The sequence below is a fragment of the Neopsephotus bourkii genome, unplaced genomic scaffold, assembly GCF_033783945.1.
Source record: "Neopsephotus bourkii isolate Nb327-2 ecotype Australia unplaced genomic scaffold, CSIRO-AGI_Nbou_v1 NB_1526, whole genome shotgun sequence".
Taxonomy (NCBI): Eukaryota; Metazoa; Chordata; class Aves; order Psittaciformes; family Psittacidae; genus Neopsephotus; species Neopsephotus bourkii.
In genome coordinates, this window is record NW_026902002.1 from 897,403 (window position 1) to 912,224 (window position 14,822).

Here is a 14,822-nt window from a genome sequence, read left to right on the forward strand (position 1 = left end):
ATTCAAAATAGAAGCAGCATGTAGATAACTGAAGCAAACCTTGCCTTTGTCCTGAGGAGAAAAGCTCATTTAAATAACAGACAATAAAATCAATATGATCACCTCAGTAATATGCTGATTTCCACCAGCTGAAGCTGAGGGCCAACACATGTTGGTAATCAAAAATATATCTTACTAGCCTGAAGTATATGATATTACAAATATTAAAGACTGTTAAATATGGTAGGCATCATTTATCTTTAAAACATAGTAATACTCTCAGATGCTGAACAAGAAAAATATACAAAGTAAAAGAACTAGATTTGTAAGTCTACTGCAGGCAGGTAAGAGTATGCATACTAGTTTCATTCCCTATGCAAGTTCCAGCTAATATAACCATACCAATAACTGATGAATTTTGTAAACAAAGCAAGATCTGTAGGGAGGGAAGATGATACTCTTTATCCTTCATAAGACTAATGCTATAGGATCACCCAGACAGTTTTCATAATTGAGAGTTTGTGCATCTGTATTAACTGGTCTAAGAAGAGAAACTGCTTTTCTCCACATATATGGCTTCACTTCTGCTCTTAGAACATCCCAGCAATGATAGCGTTGTTACTAATTCTTTTCATAGTTTCATACAACATATGTCCTTATCTTTGCTTCTCCTAATCAGCTAACCCTTTCAATGAGCCCTGAAGCTGCAAAATCTCCATGGATTGGAAGGGTTCAGACAGATTAGTGGGACTTGGGACTTCCTGTTTTCATCCGAAAGATGGCTTTCTACGGTTTATGCAATTTGAGGAGTTGTAAACTTCTGATCTTCAAGCAGGCTTCTTACCAAGGGGTGTTATTCTAGATAACTCACTGTCACCATTAGGGTGTTTCACGAAATTCCGTGTTCTGCCTGGAAGGAAAGAACCAGCTATTTCTCTGTGTTCCTTGGGCCAGACTGTTCCCTGTCCTGCCACTGAACCACTGCCGGCCCAAGATCTAGATAAGAAGGATCTACAGGTACTTTGCACTACCTTAGAAGATTTTTCTGGGGGGAGGATACACAGCTTTCTTTTTGCACAGGCATCACTGGATAGCACAGCACAATTCCTCCTAATGGAAGGAAAACATCTCCTCTTGCAAAACAGATGCCAGATACTAAAACTTGAATATTTACTATTAAGCAACAGGTTCCCAGCAGGTTTCCATCCCACATCTAGACCTGGAGTGGAAAAGCTTAGGAAACACTTTTAACCTTTGCAAACAACACTGACAGACACCTAAGGCAGCTCATAGACACCTAAGGCGGCTCAAACCCTTCAGAGTAACCAACCAGTACAAACCAATCAACAGGCTCAAGCGCCACCTACTGGAAAATCCCTTCAATTCAATTCAATTCCACTTTCAGACCATATAGTAACAAAGCAAAACAAAAGTTCATCGTTTTTCCTCTGGCTCATGCGAGATCTTTCAGTGTTGAGTTTAATTGAAATGTGATAACTATTGCCACATAGGAAACCCAGAGGAGGTGATTTATGTCAGCTGCCAACCACATCACAGGTTGAATCCTGCTGAGTGGTTACATTTGCAAGGAGATTTTCAGTACTTTGGAAAAGAGGTCTTGGCTTTTTTTTTTTATTTTTTCATAAAGGCAACCAATTAAAGCTACATGGTAGCAGTCAAGCATGGGAAAATGGATAAAGTTCCAAAAATCAGAGGGAAAGCTTAGTTGAAAAGTACTCAAAAACTTTAAAGATTTTTTTCAGCCTACAAAACTGGGGTTGGAGCCTGCAAATGTTTATCACCTGGTGTAGTGCTTGTAAGGGAAATAGTCTAACTGCAGTCAGTGAAGCTCCTTACTAACATGAGGAAGTAAATAGGGTGGGTAAAATCTGCAGAACAGGAGGGAAGGATCTTGTTTTGGGCTAAGGGATTTGAAGTGAGAAAATATAATAGGATCTGCTTTTCATTCTACCACTAAACCCCAAAGCAGAGGGTACATCTAAACCAGATTTTTAGAAAGGATTTGGTCTAAAAAAAGCACAAGGGTTCCCATAAGAATGCGTATCTCTATTAAAAATGACTTGCCACGCTGATGAAGATCACACATCATACCACAGCCTATCAGTTTTCACAGCATCCAATATCTGCAGTGGAATGAAATACCCAAACCCCAAAGCAGAAAAAGGAACCCATTGCTCAGATGTAAAGAGTAAGTCTTTCAGCTGCCCTGTGCACACTGAATGAAAATGGCAGTGGCTGCTTACATCAAAGAAAGTCCCTGCATGTTCCAGGATGAGCTGGTTGGAGTCAGGCTTGTTTTTGCAGTAGGTGACATACATCTGAAATTTATCTGCCTGTGAAAACAAACATCAAGGGGAAAGAAAGATAAGCTATTTTTCTGCTCCCACAGTCTTTTATTAAGGCTCACCAGGACAAATACAGGTGATAAACCTTACCCTCAAAGAGACATAAGATTTGTAAATTAAGAACAGATGACTTACAGACAGTTCTTACCTTACCTGAGCAGTTCTGAGGAGAATGAGGTGCACCATGTAACACCTATGGGAGGCTTTCTTTACAAATGATACAAAGGGAAGGTCAAAAAAGTTAAACCAGATATAAAATCATTTCTAAGAGCTCTAATTACACGGACTGTATCCAGAAGTTTGCAGGTCTCAAAATCCAGTCATGAGTGTTGGCTCTATCACTTGCTTGACGATAAAGCCGGTGTAAAAACTGGGCAAAAGACTCGATGAGCTTAAATTGGACTGAGTCAACATTTTTGGCTTAAGACTGGCTCAGATTTGTGACGCCTGGCCCAGACTTGCCTTCCCTACCTTGGTTCAGACTTTAATGGCACAAACCTTATGTTGTGCTAGGAGTGTTTTGCATTTAATTTCCTAATTTATTTATTTTTAAAGGGAAATTAAGAGCATCTGTGCACTCCTGCCTTACTGCAGTTTTGCATTATTGAACTTTGGTCTCAAAAGAAGCAGGGAAACAGAAGAGGAGGATAGCTTTCTTTTATTACTATTGCATTTTTTATACCAGGTATCTAAATAACAGGACAATTGGGCAGGCAGCTTTTTATGTATATCTGTAACCATACACACAGGTCTGGACATGAACTGTTAGGGTTAGTTAGATGTTGTGGTAGTGTCTTAAAAGTACCATGAAGATTTTGCACAGAATGATACATAAAACGTGTTCATCTTTCATAAATATTTAATGTCTTCCTTGTAAAAAACACTTCTGAATCCATTTCATCAATATTTGTGTCACGTTTTTAAATTAAAAGCCCATTTTGAAATCACCCAAACATGCTCATGTTTTTTGATAAGTGATGATTTTCTGTAATGGCTTTTAAAATACTAATTCCCAGCTTTGAAATATGAGTAAAACCAGAGGAGAAAACATGAAGGTAGCTGACTTGCCTGGTAAATATTTTCAACAGAGACCAGCTTTCATACAGATAAATTAGTGTAGCCAATTCCCAGAGCCTTCTACACCCATGAAGACTCTTAGCATCAACATTTCAAAGTCCTGCTGGAAATCACTCTGGCATTGGGTAATAGAATGAGAGAGCACAGTGGCTCAGCATTTGACAGCAATTTATGATGGAAAATGTTGATAAAATATGTTGTTCACACCTCTGTCCTCATGACATGACTATAATTCTGCAAGGAAGGCATATTAAAATTTGAAAGGTCTGTTCCCTCAGGGCCCTTCACAAAGAAGATCATACCTAAATACAGGTTTGGTTTAACAATATACTATTAAACAGGAATTAGCAGAGGTAAAAGCTGTGCTAGTCAGTGCAGGACAAGGAGAGAGGCTCTAGAAAGCATTCACTTCACTGCTTAGGAACAGAGTTAAGGGAGGGGACCTTTCATGCTGAGAGGTGAGGGACAAAGCAGTCATTCCAGATTAGCTCCTAACCTCCCTTATCACTAAGGATCTAACCCTTGCTCCAATTCCTAGCTTGTTTTCCTCTGTGATGGAGGAATTAATTTGAATAAATGATGAAAAGAAGCCTCATTACCCAGGTGACGAAGCAGTGGCCCACATCCTCAGGCAGTTGTTCGTATTTTTCTAGTTCTTTTAGAAAAATGCTGAAAAAAAGAAGACACCAAAGTAATTAGTTACATCAAATACCCAGGAGAAGCAGAATGACCAGTGAGTTAACCAGTGCTAATGATCAATACTTGTACCTTGATTACAAGACTAATCAAGTATCCTGCCTGTGGAAAAAGTGTCTCCTTGCAAAGGTATGCTTGGATTTTTGAGCGCAGTCATGCCCAACTCCACCAGAAAGGAAAAGGTAACAATCCCTAGTAGCAGGTCAGTGTATTCAGTGACCAGATCATCAATCTTTAAACAGATGTTGTTCAGTGGTTCAGAGGAAGAGCAAAAATTAAAGCCCAAAGGTGTCAGCTTTCCATCACCAAACTCGGCACACTGGACAAAGGATAACAAACAAGACTGACACTTCTTAGGTGAGTAGTAAACTCCCAAAATACAGATTTTGTAATCAACTCTCTCCTAACACCTTGTACAATGAGTGACATCGCTGTTTGCAGCAGGAGCCCTATACAATGCCTGGGTGAAAAAGGAGCATGAAACAGAAGTTGCTGAAGGAAAAGCAACTGCATCCTCCAGCACCAAATCAGGCTGGGGTATGGGTTAACATCACCAGCCAAAGGAGAAGATTGTGGAGGATGCTGGTGGAAGTGAAGAGAGGGCAATTCTTGTGGTCTGGTAGTTCATTCATCTGTAACTTAAAAGCCTTTTTAATGTAGTATGTAATTTGAACATATTATCCTGATAACTCTTTGAAGCTGCTTGCACAAAAGCATGCATATAGCAGCCTCTCCTGGACCATGTTTTGGATTGTGCATTTATCTGGCTAAAACACTCAAAGCCTCCCAGAACTTCAACAAAGAAGAGTTTTCTGGTTTGTTTTTTTCAAACTGCTTTGGTTTTGACATGTAACTTGAAGACAGACTAAAATTCAGACTGAACTTGTGGAATTCATCACCCCTAAATGTTAAGTTTATAACTGCTATTGCATTCACATTATAGCTGGGAAAAAATGCCCTCTAAGCTGTCTTATCTTGATAAAATGGAGTACGGTTAGTTACAGATTAAATATAGAGAGTCTCCAGGTTGCAGAAAAGCTACTTATTAACCCGGCTCATGTCAACCATTGCTCCCCCCCACCCCCGTGTTTTTCAAGAGTACATATTTTTAACAGGCAAGCTTCCAGACTAGATTTAGTGCTGTGAGATGGAAAGCATGTACAGGACTACAAAACATCAGTATAACAGGACTTTAACATTGTTAATCAGCTGCAGAAAACATTTTAAGTAAGTTGCAATTCATTTTTGTAAAAGAAAATCAAACATTATTTTGCAAATCTGGATCAATTACTTTACACTCCTGTGTGCATAGTTCTGTAGATGTTCACCGCAGACACCATATGGTTGTACAGGTATACACATGCCTTTGGTTTCCTTAGTAAACATTAACAGAACTGTCAGGAAAACCTACTTGTTATGAAAGTCATATATCTCCTGAATATTGCCAAAGATGATGTGTTCTTTATTAAGGATCCCAGCAGGTATTTCTTCCACTCCACTTGTCATTTCCCAAAGGTAAGTCTGGAAGACATCAGCAATTCTTAACTTTGTGAATAAATGCAATGAAGAAGAATAGATCTCCCTGTTCTATTGCCAAAGGCACAGGCTGACAAGGGAAACAGGTACTTTGAGATGAAACAAACAAGCCAAAAAAAAAAATAAAATTAAATGTTCCACTGTCACAGAAGGCTCTCTAGAGAAATCCAAAGTGATGACACTTAGAAGCTGTCTAAGGAAAAACATGCCAACAACACCTGTCTTTGCTGTCCAACTGATGGTATCCAAAAACTGCAGGCAGAAACAGTGGCAAGATAAGCTGTACTTGCCACTTCAGTAGCATTAGACACATGAAAATCTTTCAAACTTCAGGAATGTGAAAGCTGACAGGTTTCACTGCTCTTTACCTTGAATATGAGTCTCCTTCAGAAATACCCTGCTGCAGAGCTAGATAATGTATTTGACTGTGCAAATTCATGTCTTTTAAATTGATCCAAATGAAATTAATTGATCCAAAGGAATAGAGTTGAATTCTTAAGAAAATGCTCCATGATTAAAAAAAGAAACAAAACCCAGAACCAACATATAAACCAACAAATTTCGAGTCAACATCCAAATATATTGCTTTTTACTGAGCTCTAGGACATTGCTCTGACTCTGCAGGGGTGAGTGCAGCTTTGTAAATAAACGCACACTCAGGTGTCCCTGGAAGTGCAGACATTTACAGCCAAACGTAGGGAACATAGGGCATGGCTCAAGCCAGTGGGAGACAAACTTCCCTGCTGCCCACCCAGTTCCCTCCACCACCAGGACACAGCTCTGAGGCTAGTCATCAGTGGTGGTACCTTCAAGAGTTAGTACAGTGAATATCCACAAAGGGTACCGTGTCCTTCCTGAAAATACTGGAGACTTACCACGTTGTAACTTACCTCTAAGCATTCATGTAAATCCCTGACATAAGCTTTTTCTGTCTGAAGCAGCTCAGCCATAATAAATCTGTGTGTGGGGGGGGAAACAGTATTTCAGATGTTTTGTACAAATGCCTACAATGTCCAATGAACAGAAACCAAAATATCCTTCTGTTGTCTTAATTAGAGCACTTGCACTCTAAACTTTCAGCTACCTTACTTGGCACCTTTCAGGTCCATGAATGAAAAGTCACTTCATACTCTAGTCCATTTTAGGGCTATTTTTTAAATATTTTTTTTTTTAATTAAAGCCTATTAAGTTGCATTTTTGCAATCCTGAGCTGTGATTTACTATCTATATGCCTATCCTTAACAGTCAACTGATTCTCAGAATTTTTTTCCCCAGGAGGAAAGACTTGAGATTCACCAACACCACTTGCATCTTCCCTAACAGTCAGTGGTAAGGGACCCTGAAACTTGACCTTCAGTGGCAATACAGAGAGATTTGGGAGACACCATGACTTTGAAGAGGCTTCAACAGCTTGGTATCCAAAGAAAGAATCCAGACTACTGGGAAGCCCAAGAACTACACCTGTACTGCCTTAGGCTGGGCATCTCAAAGCTGGAATGCCTGATGTTTTGTGCCTGTGCTACAGACAGATCAAGTAAAACTGGTGTTTCCTAAAGCAGAAAGTTTCTTATCAAGGTTATGCCTTTAGTAACAATTTCAGAGAGCTGAGAAGGATTTACAGAATATTCTCACACAAAAATTAAGACAAAATACTGTGAAATTAGACTCTTTCTAGATTTACATGCAACAAGCACTCTCAAAATATTTCCTCTAGTATGAAATATTTCTGGTTCTCCACCCACCAAAATTTGAACCTTAACTTCAAGTAAACTTGTGTGTCACTGAAAGCCAGTTTGCTCCTTGGGATGTCACTGAAGTTTAGATAATACCTAGATGCATAAAGATGCCTTCAATGTTTTTCCTGATCATTTTACTTTTGACATACAGCCAAAAAGAAATAATGGCAGTGAGTATCCCCATTACATCAGACTCTAATTGAAATGCTTGACTTATTCCTTTCGATTTCCAAAAATTAGCTTCTGCTTAAAACCAAAATAAATTCAACCTGTATGTTCTGAATTTCTCTAGCCTACAAAGTCTGCCCTACACCTGTAGACTTATCTCAATAACTTCACAGCTGGAAGGAATTATAGGGCTGTCAGTTAGTTCTGGTCACACAAATATAATAGCATCATTCTTAGATAATGCATCATGGCAGACTGTGAGGGTCTGGGGACATACTCTTTCTTTCTGGCCGACTTTCTTTTTTCTTCATTGACTTCATGACCTGCATCTCGCAGTTTTACTTCCCGGTCAGAAAGACTTGCTGGAATAATATCTAGTTCTAGGTCCTTGTTATCCTACAAAAAAAAGACAGTACAGATTTTAAATTCATTGTAATCCTACTGTTGTACAAAATTTTTTATTTCACCTAAAAGAGCTCAGAGATGAGGTCAGGGATCTTTTTTTTTTTTTTATTAGCTAAAGGACCAGAGAATGGAAACTTTCAGTCAAAGCCTGAGTTTGAGGTCAAGATAACAGCATGGGAACAGCATTTATGGTTTATGCTAAAATTATACAGACTTTTATTCAGATAATGTGTTTCCCCCTCTGTCCCAGTAGCTGTATAATCTGATGGAGAATGGTGCAAACATTTGTTTAGAAAGTCCTTTTGATCTTCATCTGTCTCCTTCCATATCACTGATCTGCCAGAAAAGAACCTTTTCTCTACAGAAACAGTTCTGAACTTGGATTGGAGCTGAGTTCTGAGTTGGTTGGATTTTAAGAGTTTCTAGTGTACACATGATAACCTGCAGCATTCATACCATATCCCTCACTTCCCTCTGTGATCTTCAGCTTTGGTATGAAACCCCAGCAGAACATGGACTTACGGTACCTCTGTATTGATTCCAAGGGCTTTTTCCAGGGAGTAGCGGTATTTCCCCATCCTGAGAGAGAAGTCGCGGTAGCGTTTGTCAACGGTGGTGACCCACTTCCTAATTTCGGTGGCGTGTATATGTCCTTTCTCTACAAAGCTGTCAGCCAGCTGGATGAGGAGCTTCACTTTCTCCTTTGTTTGCTGCCCAAAATATGGTCATCTGTTATGTTGCATTATTATTATTTGCTTGTAATTCACACAGCAGTCAGAAGCAGCTCACAATTTTTTATACATCATTAAAGAGTGTCTGTACTTCATCTTATACAGAATCAAACGCTTCAAACTTTGCCCACTAAAACATGAAAGGAATTACATTTTTATAAGGACACTTATGAAGCTGCATGAGATTAAAAAAGTCAAATTTTGAAACCACACACACACAAACACACAAGGAAAACATGTTGGAAGTTAGACATGCCTCCTTCCCACAACCAAAACCTTATTTGTTGTGAGCCTTGGAGTGGAAGACAGGATTTAAAAATCACAGCTCATAAAATAGATGAAGTTAGTCTGAATCTATACATAGGTGATTCTGCAGATCTACGTAGGCAGGTCATTAATATACCACATATCAGTCCAGGAAGTGAGTTTGAGTCACTGCTACTCTGTTTCAGAAACAAACAGAATTTAAATCTGAATTCCAGGTCTATTATAAAATCCTTCATTGGTATTTTAGTTCCAGTTACAGCATTACAAATTATAAGATGCCTGAACTCCAAAACATCCACTGAACCCCCAAACCTTCCAGAAGTCTTTTCCACTTGTAGTCTTACAGCCCCTTAGCTACTATGGTTTTCCATGTTGAAGAACTTCATGCACATCTGGCACAAAGGAGCTAGTTATAAATTTTATCTTAGATTCCAAATCTATCCCAGGAACTGCAGGTGCCTGGACAATATGTTTAAGGCAGCTCTAGTACAAAATGTTATAAAACCCTTAGATATCAACTGTATAGACTGCATCCAGCTGTAATGCACATGTTAATCCTCAAAAGCAAAAGGGGAATCAATCAGTTGTATCCCCAGAGTTACCAGCAAGGTGCTTTTCAGAGATGGGGAGAATTTTCCATGCTGCCTGAAGCAAGACATGCTGTCAGGTACTTGACATTATCAGCAATTTGGCACAAATAGACAAACAATATCAGACCAGAAAACATCCAGCAGATTTCAAACACAGAACTGAATTTAAAAAATTTCACCATCAAAATAACAGCTGAATCAGAGGTCATCTTAGCAAAGTATTTGGGTATGTAAGCAAGGCTAGATATGGAGAAGTAAAAATCATACTTCCTCTAATATTTAAAGGACATTTCATTCCCAAAAGCTACTGGCGTTTTTGCTTTTCAAACAGTTGTTTAAGTCAGAAAGTTATTGGGATTGAGGAAGGCTTTCAGTTACAGCTTAATTTGAGAATAACATCAGTCTGGAAGTGACATGCATTTACCAGATTGCACATGGCAGTGAAAACATTCTAGGTCAGCAGTAGGAAAGTGATTTACGAGGAAGAGCCCTAGGGAGCAAGACTAGATGTGTCAGTGTAACAAAAAGTCAGTAACAGTCAATAAGGAACAAGGTATAAAACTCAGTCCTAGGCTAAGGGTGAGAAATATTTTGGAAACATCAAGATGAATTGGGATTATTAAATTTTGGGTGGTATGGTTTAGTGTGAGGTGTCCCTGCCCATGGCAAGGGGGGTGGAACTAGATGATCTTAAGGTACTTTCCAATCCTAACTATTCTACGATTCTAATTTATAAACTGAAACATGATTTCAGGAGGACTGACTACAGACGGTTAGAGTCCAGAAGTACCGTTAAAGGAATTTTGCACAGGTCCTGTCTGATGAAATTAGCTTCCATACATTGCTAGTTATCTCCCATTTTCACAAACATGCAAGCTAAGCAAAAAGGAAGCGGACAAGAACACCACAAAGCCTGTGAATCAAACCCATGCAAGTATGGATAACCTAATGAAGAATTTAAGGATTCTAGAAGATCAATTTCAGGACACAGTGAAATGAAGCTACATAGTAACAAAGCCACAGTCTTGCTGCAGTCTGACTCTGCAATTTAGATCCTTATCAGTGACTTTTAATACCACTGTGGATTTACTGTCTGTGAATTACCTATGGTTTGAATTAATTTGTCTGAAGCAGATCCAATCACCATTCCCCTGTAAACCCCACCAGATTTCTAAGAATTGTTCCACAGAAATTAATAGATCCTTGGTAATGAAGTTTTTTATTAAAACCAGTTCACCCCAGAGTTAACGCACCCGTTTATTTGAAGTATTTCATTGGGATCAGCAGATTATTTGTAATGAAATAAATTATCATCTGTGATCAACCCAGCTGGAATTAATGAAACAAATTGTGGTTGTAATGACAGAAGAAAGAAGGAATCCAAGATGAACTTGGATATGTTTAGATTAATTAGTTATTCCATTCTTATATGATTGATTGAGGATGGAATTAGGGCATGTCTCAGTAGATTACTGTGAATTCTGTATGCAAAGGAGCTTTTCCTTCTGATCAGAACAAAAATGCTTTATGATCAGTGTAGACCAAGGGTAGAAAATCTTTTTGTGCCTATGTCTTGCGAAAAATGAAAGATCACAGCTCTCAAAAGACATTTATCTTCTGGGCTAGGAATGTCAGGAGGAAAGAACAAAATCAAGACAATATTATTACAGAGATTTAAGGCATTGAAATAGGATCATAAACATAGACTAAAGCAGATGCCGTAATTAGATTAAAATCACTGTTTACCTTGGCAGGTACTCTGAATTCCCCATATTCCTTCAGGAGTTCCTGAGTTTCTTCTGCTGATTCCCCTGTGGAGTTGTGAGTAGAGAGGTAATACTCGCCTGTTTCTTGGATCCAGTCTAAGGCCTGTGAATGTCAAAAAGAAAAAAAAAAAAAAAAAGGCAAAAAGAAAGGAAAACCAAAACAAACGGTCTTTGTATTTCAAGAATTAATCATCTGACAAAAGCAAATCTGCCGAAGAGAGGATAGTAAATCTATTGGGACTTAATACTGTGTATACTAGAACAACTTCTAGGAACACACAAGAAGAATATAGTAATCAAAGCAGGTGGGAGAGGATACAAAAGGTAGTGTATGTTTCCTAGAAGAAAAAGGAGTATACGGAATTCTACTTATATGCAGATAAATATGCATGCAGGGAAAGCAGTTTTCTCATTCAGTAGTAGCTCAATAAAACAAGTTTGCTCTTGTATTTATTTTTGAACAAATGAAAAAAAAAACAACAACCAAAAACCCACAGAAAATAATCTGGCCTGGCAAAAAATACTGAGTTTTGTTGTTGGATTTTGGAATTTTATTGAATTGTTCTAAAAAGCTTTGCCATGTTTTCAAAAGTTACAGTTTTTAAATATAGCTTGAGGCTGGAACAGGAACCTCACACAGAGGCATTAATTAAGCAGATACAGGAAATACACACAGTCAGGACTGAAAGACAAAGTGGGGTTTTTACACTACCTGCTTGGCACTGCGCTCAAAGACAACATATTGCTGGCACTGATCTAATCTTCGTTTTTTGAGGGTCCAGAAGTGAAGGACCCGGTTCTCCCTCTGCAGCAGCTCACTCAGAATGGCTGTAGGGCAAAGGAAAATGTCTGCATGATTAGTTATTCTCTGAGTGCTTACAGAAATAAGCCATAAAAAGCTGAATTTACTCACTCTGCCTGGAACACATTCCCAAGAGCAGAGCCCCTGAGACTGAATCCATGCTTTTTTTCTTTTCTTTTCTTTTCTTTTTTTTTTTCTTTTTTTTCAGGCTTACAAAGGGGCTGCTTAAAAAAACAAACCAAACCAAACACCAACACACAAAAAAGTGCAGTTGCGTGGTTATCTGGTAAAGGAGAAGATGCTAGAACAGTGTTTGGGATTTACACCAGTAGCTGCACTGGGGTACACAATTTCTAGTCCTTCCTGCTATGGGTTGACATAGGAAAAATTGTCTTTTTACTGCCTTATCTGTTGCTCTGCCCACAGGTAGTACTTGGCACCAAAGCCTACTGTCCCATGCAGAGCTCTGGTCATGACTGAATTTAATTCAGACCTGACCTCTCAGTTTGAAATACCTGATAAGGTTTCTTGTACAGCTGCTCTGACTGATGGCCCATTATGTGCTCCTTGTGAAGGTATTGCTGAGCTAGGATTTTAAGTTGAGGTCTGCTACTGGTCCTCTAAAATGTCTTCTTTGTGACAGGGATGACAGACACCGAGGAAAGGACTGGCAGGAGACCTGCTACTCCCTGGAGTCTAGGACATACATGTTCTCCTTCAAAACCGAAATGCTCAGTCAGACTTTATCAACTTGATACAAGGGTGTGATTTGATTCTTTAAAAAGTACCATGTGTTTAACTTGAAAGATGACATGCAGAGAGAGTGCAAGAGATTTACACTATGTTACTAACATACACCTTAGTTAAACCTGATTTTTTTTATTTAAATTGAGGTAAGCCATGTGCAGTGTGGCTCACCCAGCTCCAGGTATGGAGCTCAGGTCACTGCCTTGGCAGGTAAGGCACGGCAGCCCTCCTGCCCTAACCGCCAAGGCAGCATCCACTAGAGGGGGCTTAGGCACAAGCAGCCGGGGCAGCAGCTACACTCTTCTATAGAACATTGAGTGTAGTTTCTCAACCATTTACAGTGACTTATAATCATTTACAGCACCTGTTAACAATCTTTCTCATCCTAAGTGGTTCTCGAATATACTGCTATTCATTGCTTATGTTACCAACACTGGTGGTAGCAAACAGATTTGGATGTATCCCTCCCTATTTACAAGTGTAACACTGATTTAGGGCAAAAAATCTGTAATACTTAAGTTAACTGCAAAATGTAGCCTAGTCCCTGCTGAGGACAACAGGAACTTTGAGTAACTCAAACCTTGTCATGGGTGCTGTAGATCAGGTCTCTGCATAAACAGTCCAGTCTTATGCCAAAAAAACCCTAATTTTGTTCTGCATTAATGACTTTGCTTTGGAAGCATAGTAAGTATCCTACTATATGGTTGGTTTATTCCAAACTAAAGTGCACACTCAAAGATTTTCTTCGGAGAGCGTCACCAATCACAAGAATTACATATTTGGCTTAGAAAAAGATTAATGTAGAAGTTGATTTTTATATAGGTGAGTAATTTCAAATAAGCTCACTGAGGAACACTCACAAGCTTCTATCAGGTGCATATTTCAGGGCTTACTGATTCAGGGGTTAATTAATTTTCTCATGATTTTCAACTATAGGGAACAGAAGTTCACAACAACAAGCACTTGACATAGTAGCGTGGGAAATTTGAGCAAAGTCATGTTAACACTGAAGAGCTGGCGTTGAAAGGAAGGAAAATAATCTCTTCAGTAGCACCTTTTTCATCTTCTGAGTAAAACCCAAGCTCCCATCCCTCCCATACATAAAGATCACACTGCTTTTAACCTGTATCTTTATGCAGCTTGTAAGAAAGCGATAATAACAAAAATGTTTTACTTTTGCAGAATCACTCAGCTCATTTGCACCATTTCTAGGCGGAGATTAATTGTTTAATTAAGCAGAGAATTGAAAAGAAAAGTAAGTAGAGTCAAATACTTTTGCTGGTGATTGTTTGATGTGGTATGACATTCAATGGAATTCCAGGGACAAAAAAATAGCAGATCCATTTTAGGGACAAACAACTTTGGGACTCTTCTGACAAGAGAAGCCAGAAAGCACCCATGTTTCAAATTCTTTTCCTTCCCCAGTCCACTACCACTTGCAGCAGCAGAGTTCTGTGTGCCTAGCAGAGAAGGATCACTTTCTGAGATGCCTCATTACCATTGCTAAATGTGTCAGGCATATGTATCATTTCAATCACAATGGATAGAAAAACTTAAGGTGCCTTCTCAGTATGCTCAAAAACTTTAGGATGAACTCACAACAGAAGGAGAAGCAACAAAAACCTTCAATGCTGTCACTGGACCGGTGCACTAACCTTTCACTTGCTGCTCAGGCCCCCTTGTATGGCTTGCTACTCCAGGCATGCTGACATTATTCCTGTGGATGTACTTGAGGAATACTTCTGCATTCCTTCGTGCCAGTGTACATGCCTAAGAAAAACAGCCCCCAGCCAAAAAGAATCAGTAAAGATGAGCAAAGAAAGCAAAGGGGACCCAAGGGAGTTCTCTGATCATTTTGCAGGGAGAAGTTCTCTTTTGTCTGGGAACATGAGAGCTTCAGCTAAGAGGCTAACAGTCAGTAAACTCAGCCAATAAATGAACAGACTTGTATATGTA

At 39.1% G+C, this 14,822-nt stretch overlaps 1 protein-coding gene across 12 annotated transcripts in view; it reads right to left on the minus strand.

The window, feature by feature from the left end:
- KALRN (kalirin RhoGEF kinase) overlaps positions 1-14,822 on the minus strand; it is a 513,375-nt gene that overhangs the window by 142,512 nt on the left and 356,041 nt on the right. For all 12 annotated transcript variants that reach the window (XM_061370039.1, XM_061370040.1, XM_061370041.1 and 9 more), the window contains 9 exons: positions 14,522-14,636; positions 12,030-12,145; positions 11,298-11,420; positions 8,491-8,673; positions 7,836-7,954; positions 6,545-6,611; positions 5,530-5,639; positions 4,022-4,091; positions 2,244-2,333 (listed from right to left, as the gene is read on the minus strand). In XM_061370039.1, the coding sequence (XP_061226023.1) occupies positions 2,244-2,333; positions 4,022-4,091; positions 5,530-5,639; positions 6,545-6,611; positions 7,836-7,954; positions 8,491-8,673; positions 11,298-11,420; positions 12,030-12,145; positions 14,522-14,636 (993 nt within the window). The remainder of the gene's footprint in view (positions 1-2,243; positions 2,334-4,021; positions 4,092-5,529; positions 5,640-6,544; positions 6,612-7,835; positions 7,955-8,490; positions 8,674-11,297; positions 11,421-12,029; positions 12,146-14,521; positions 14,637-14,822) is intronic.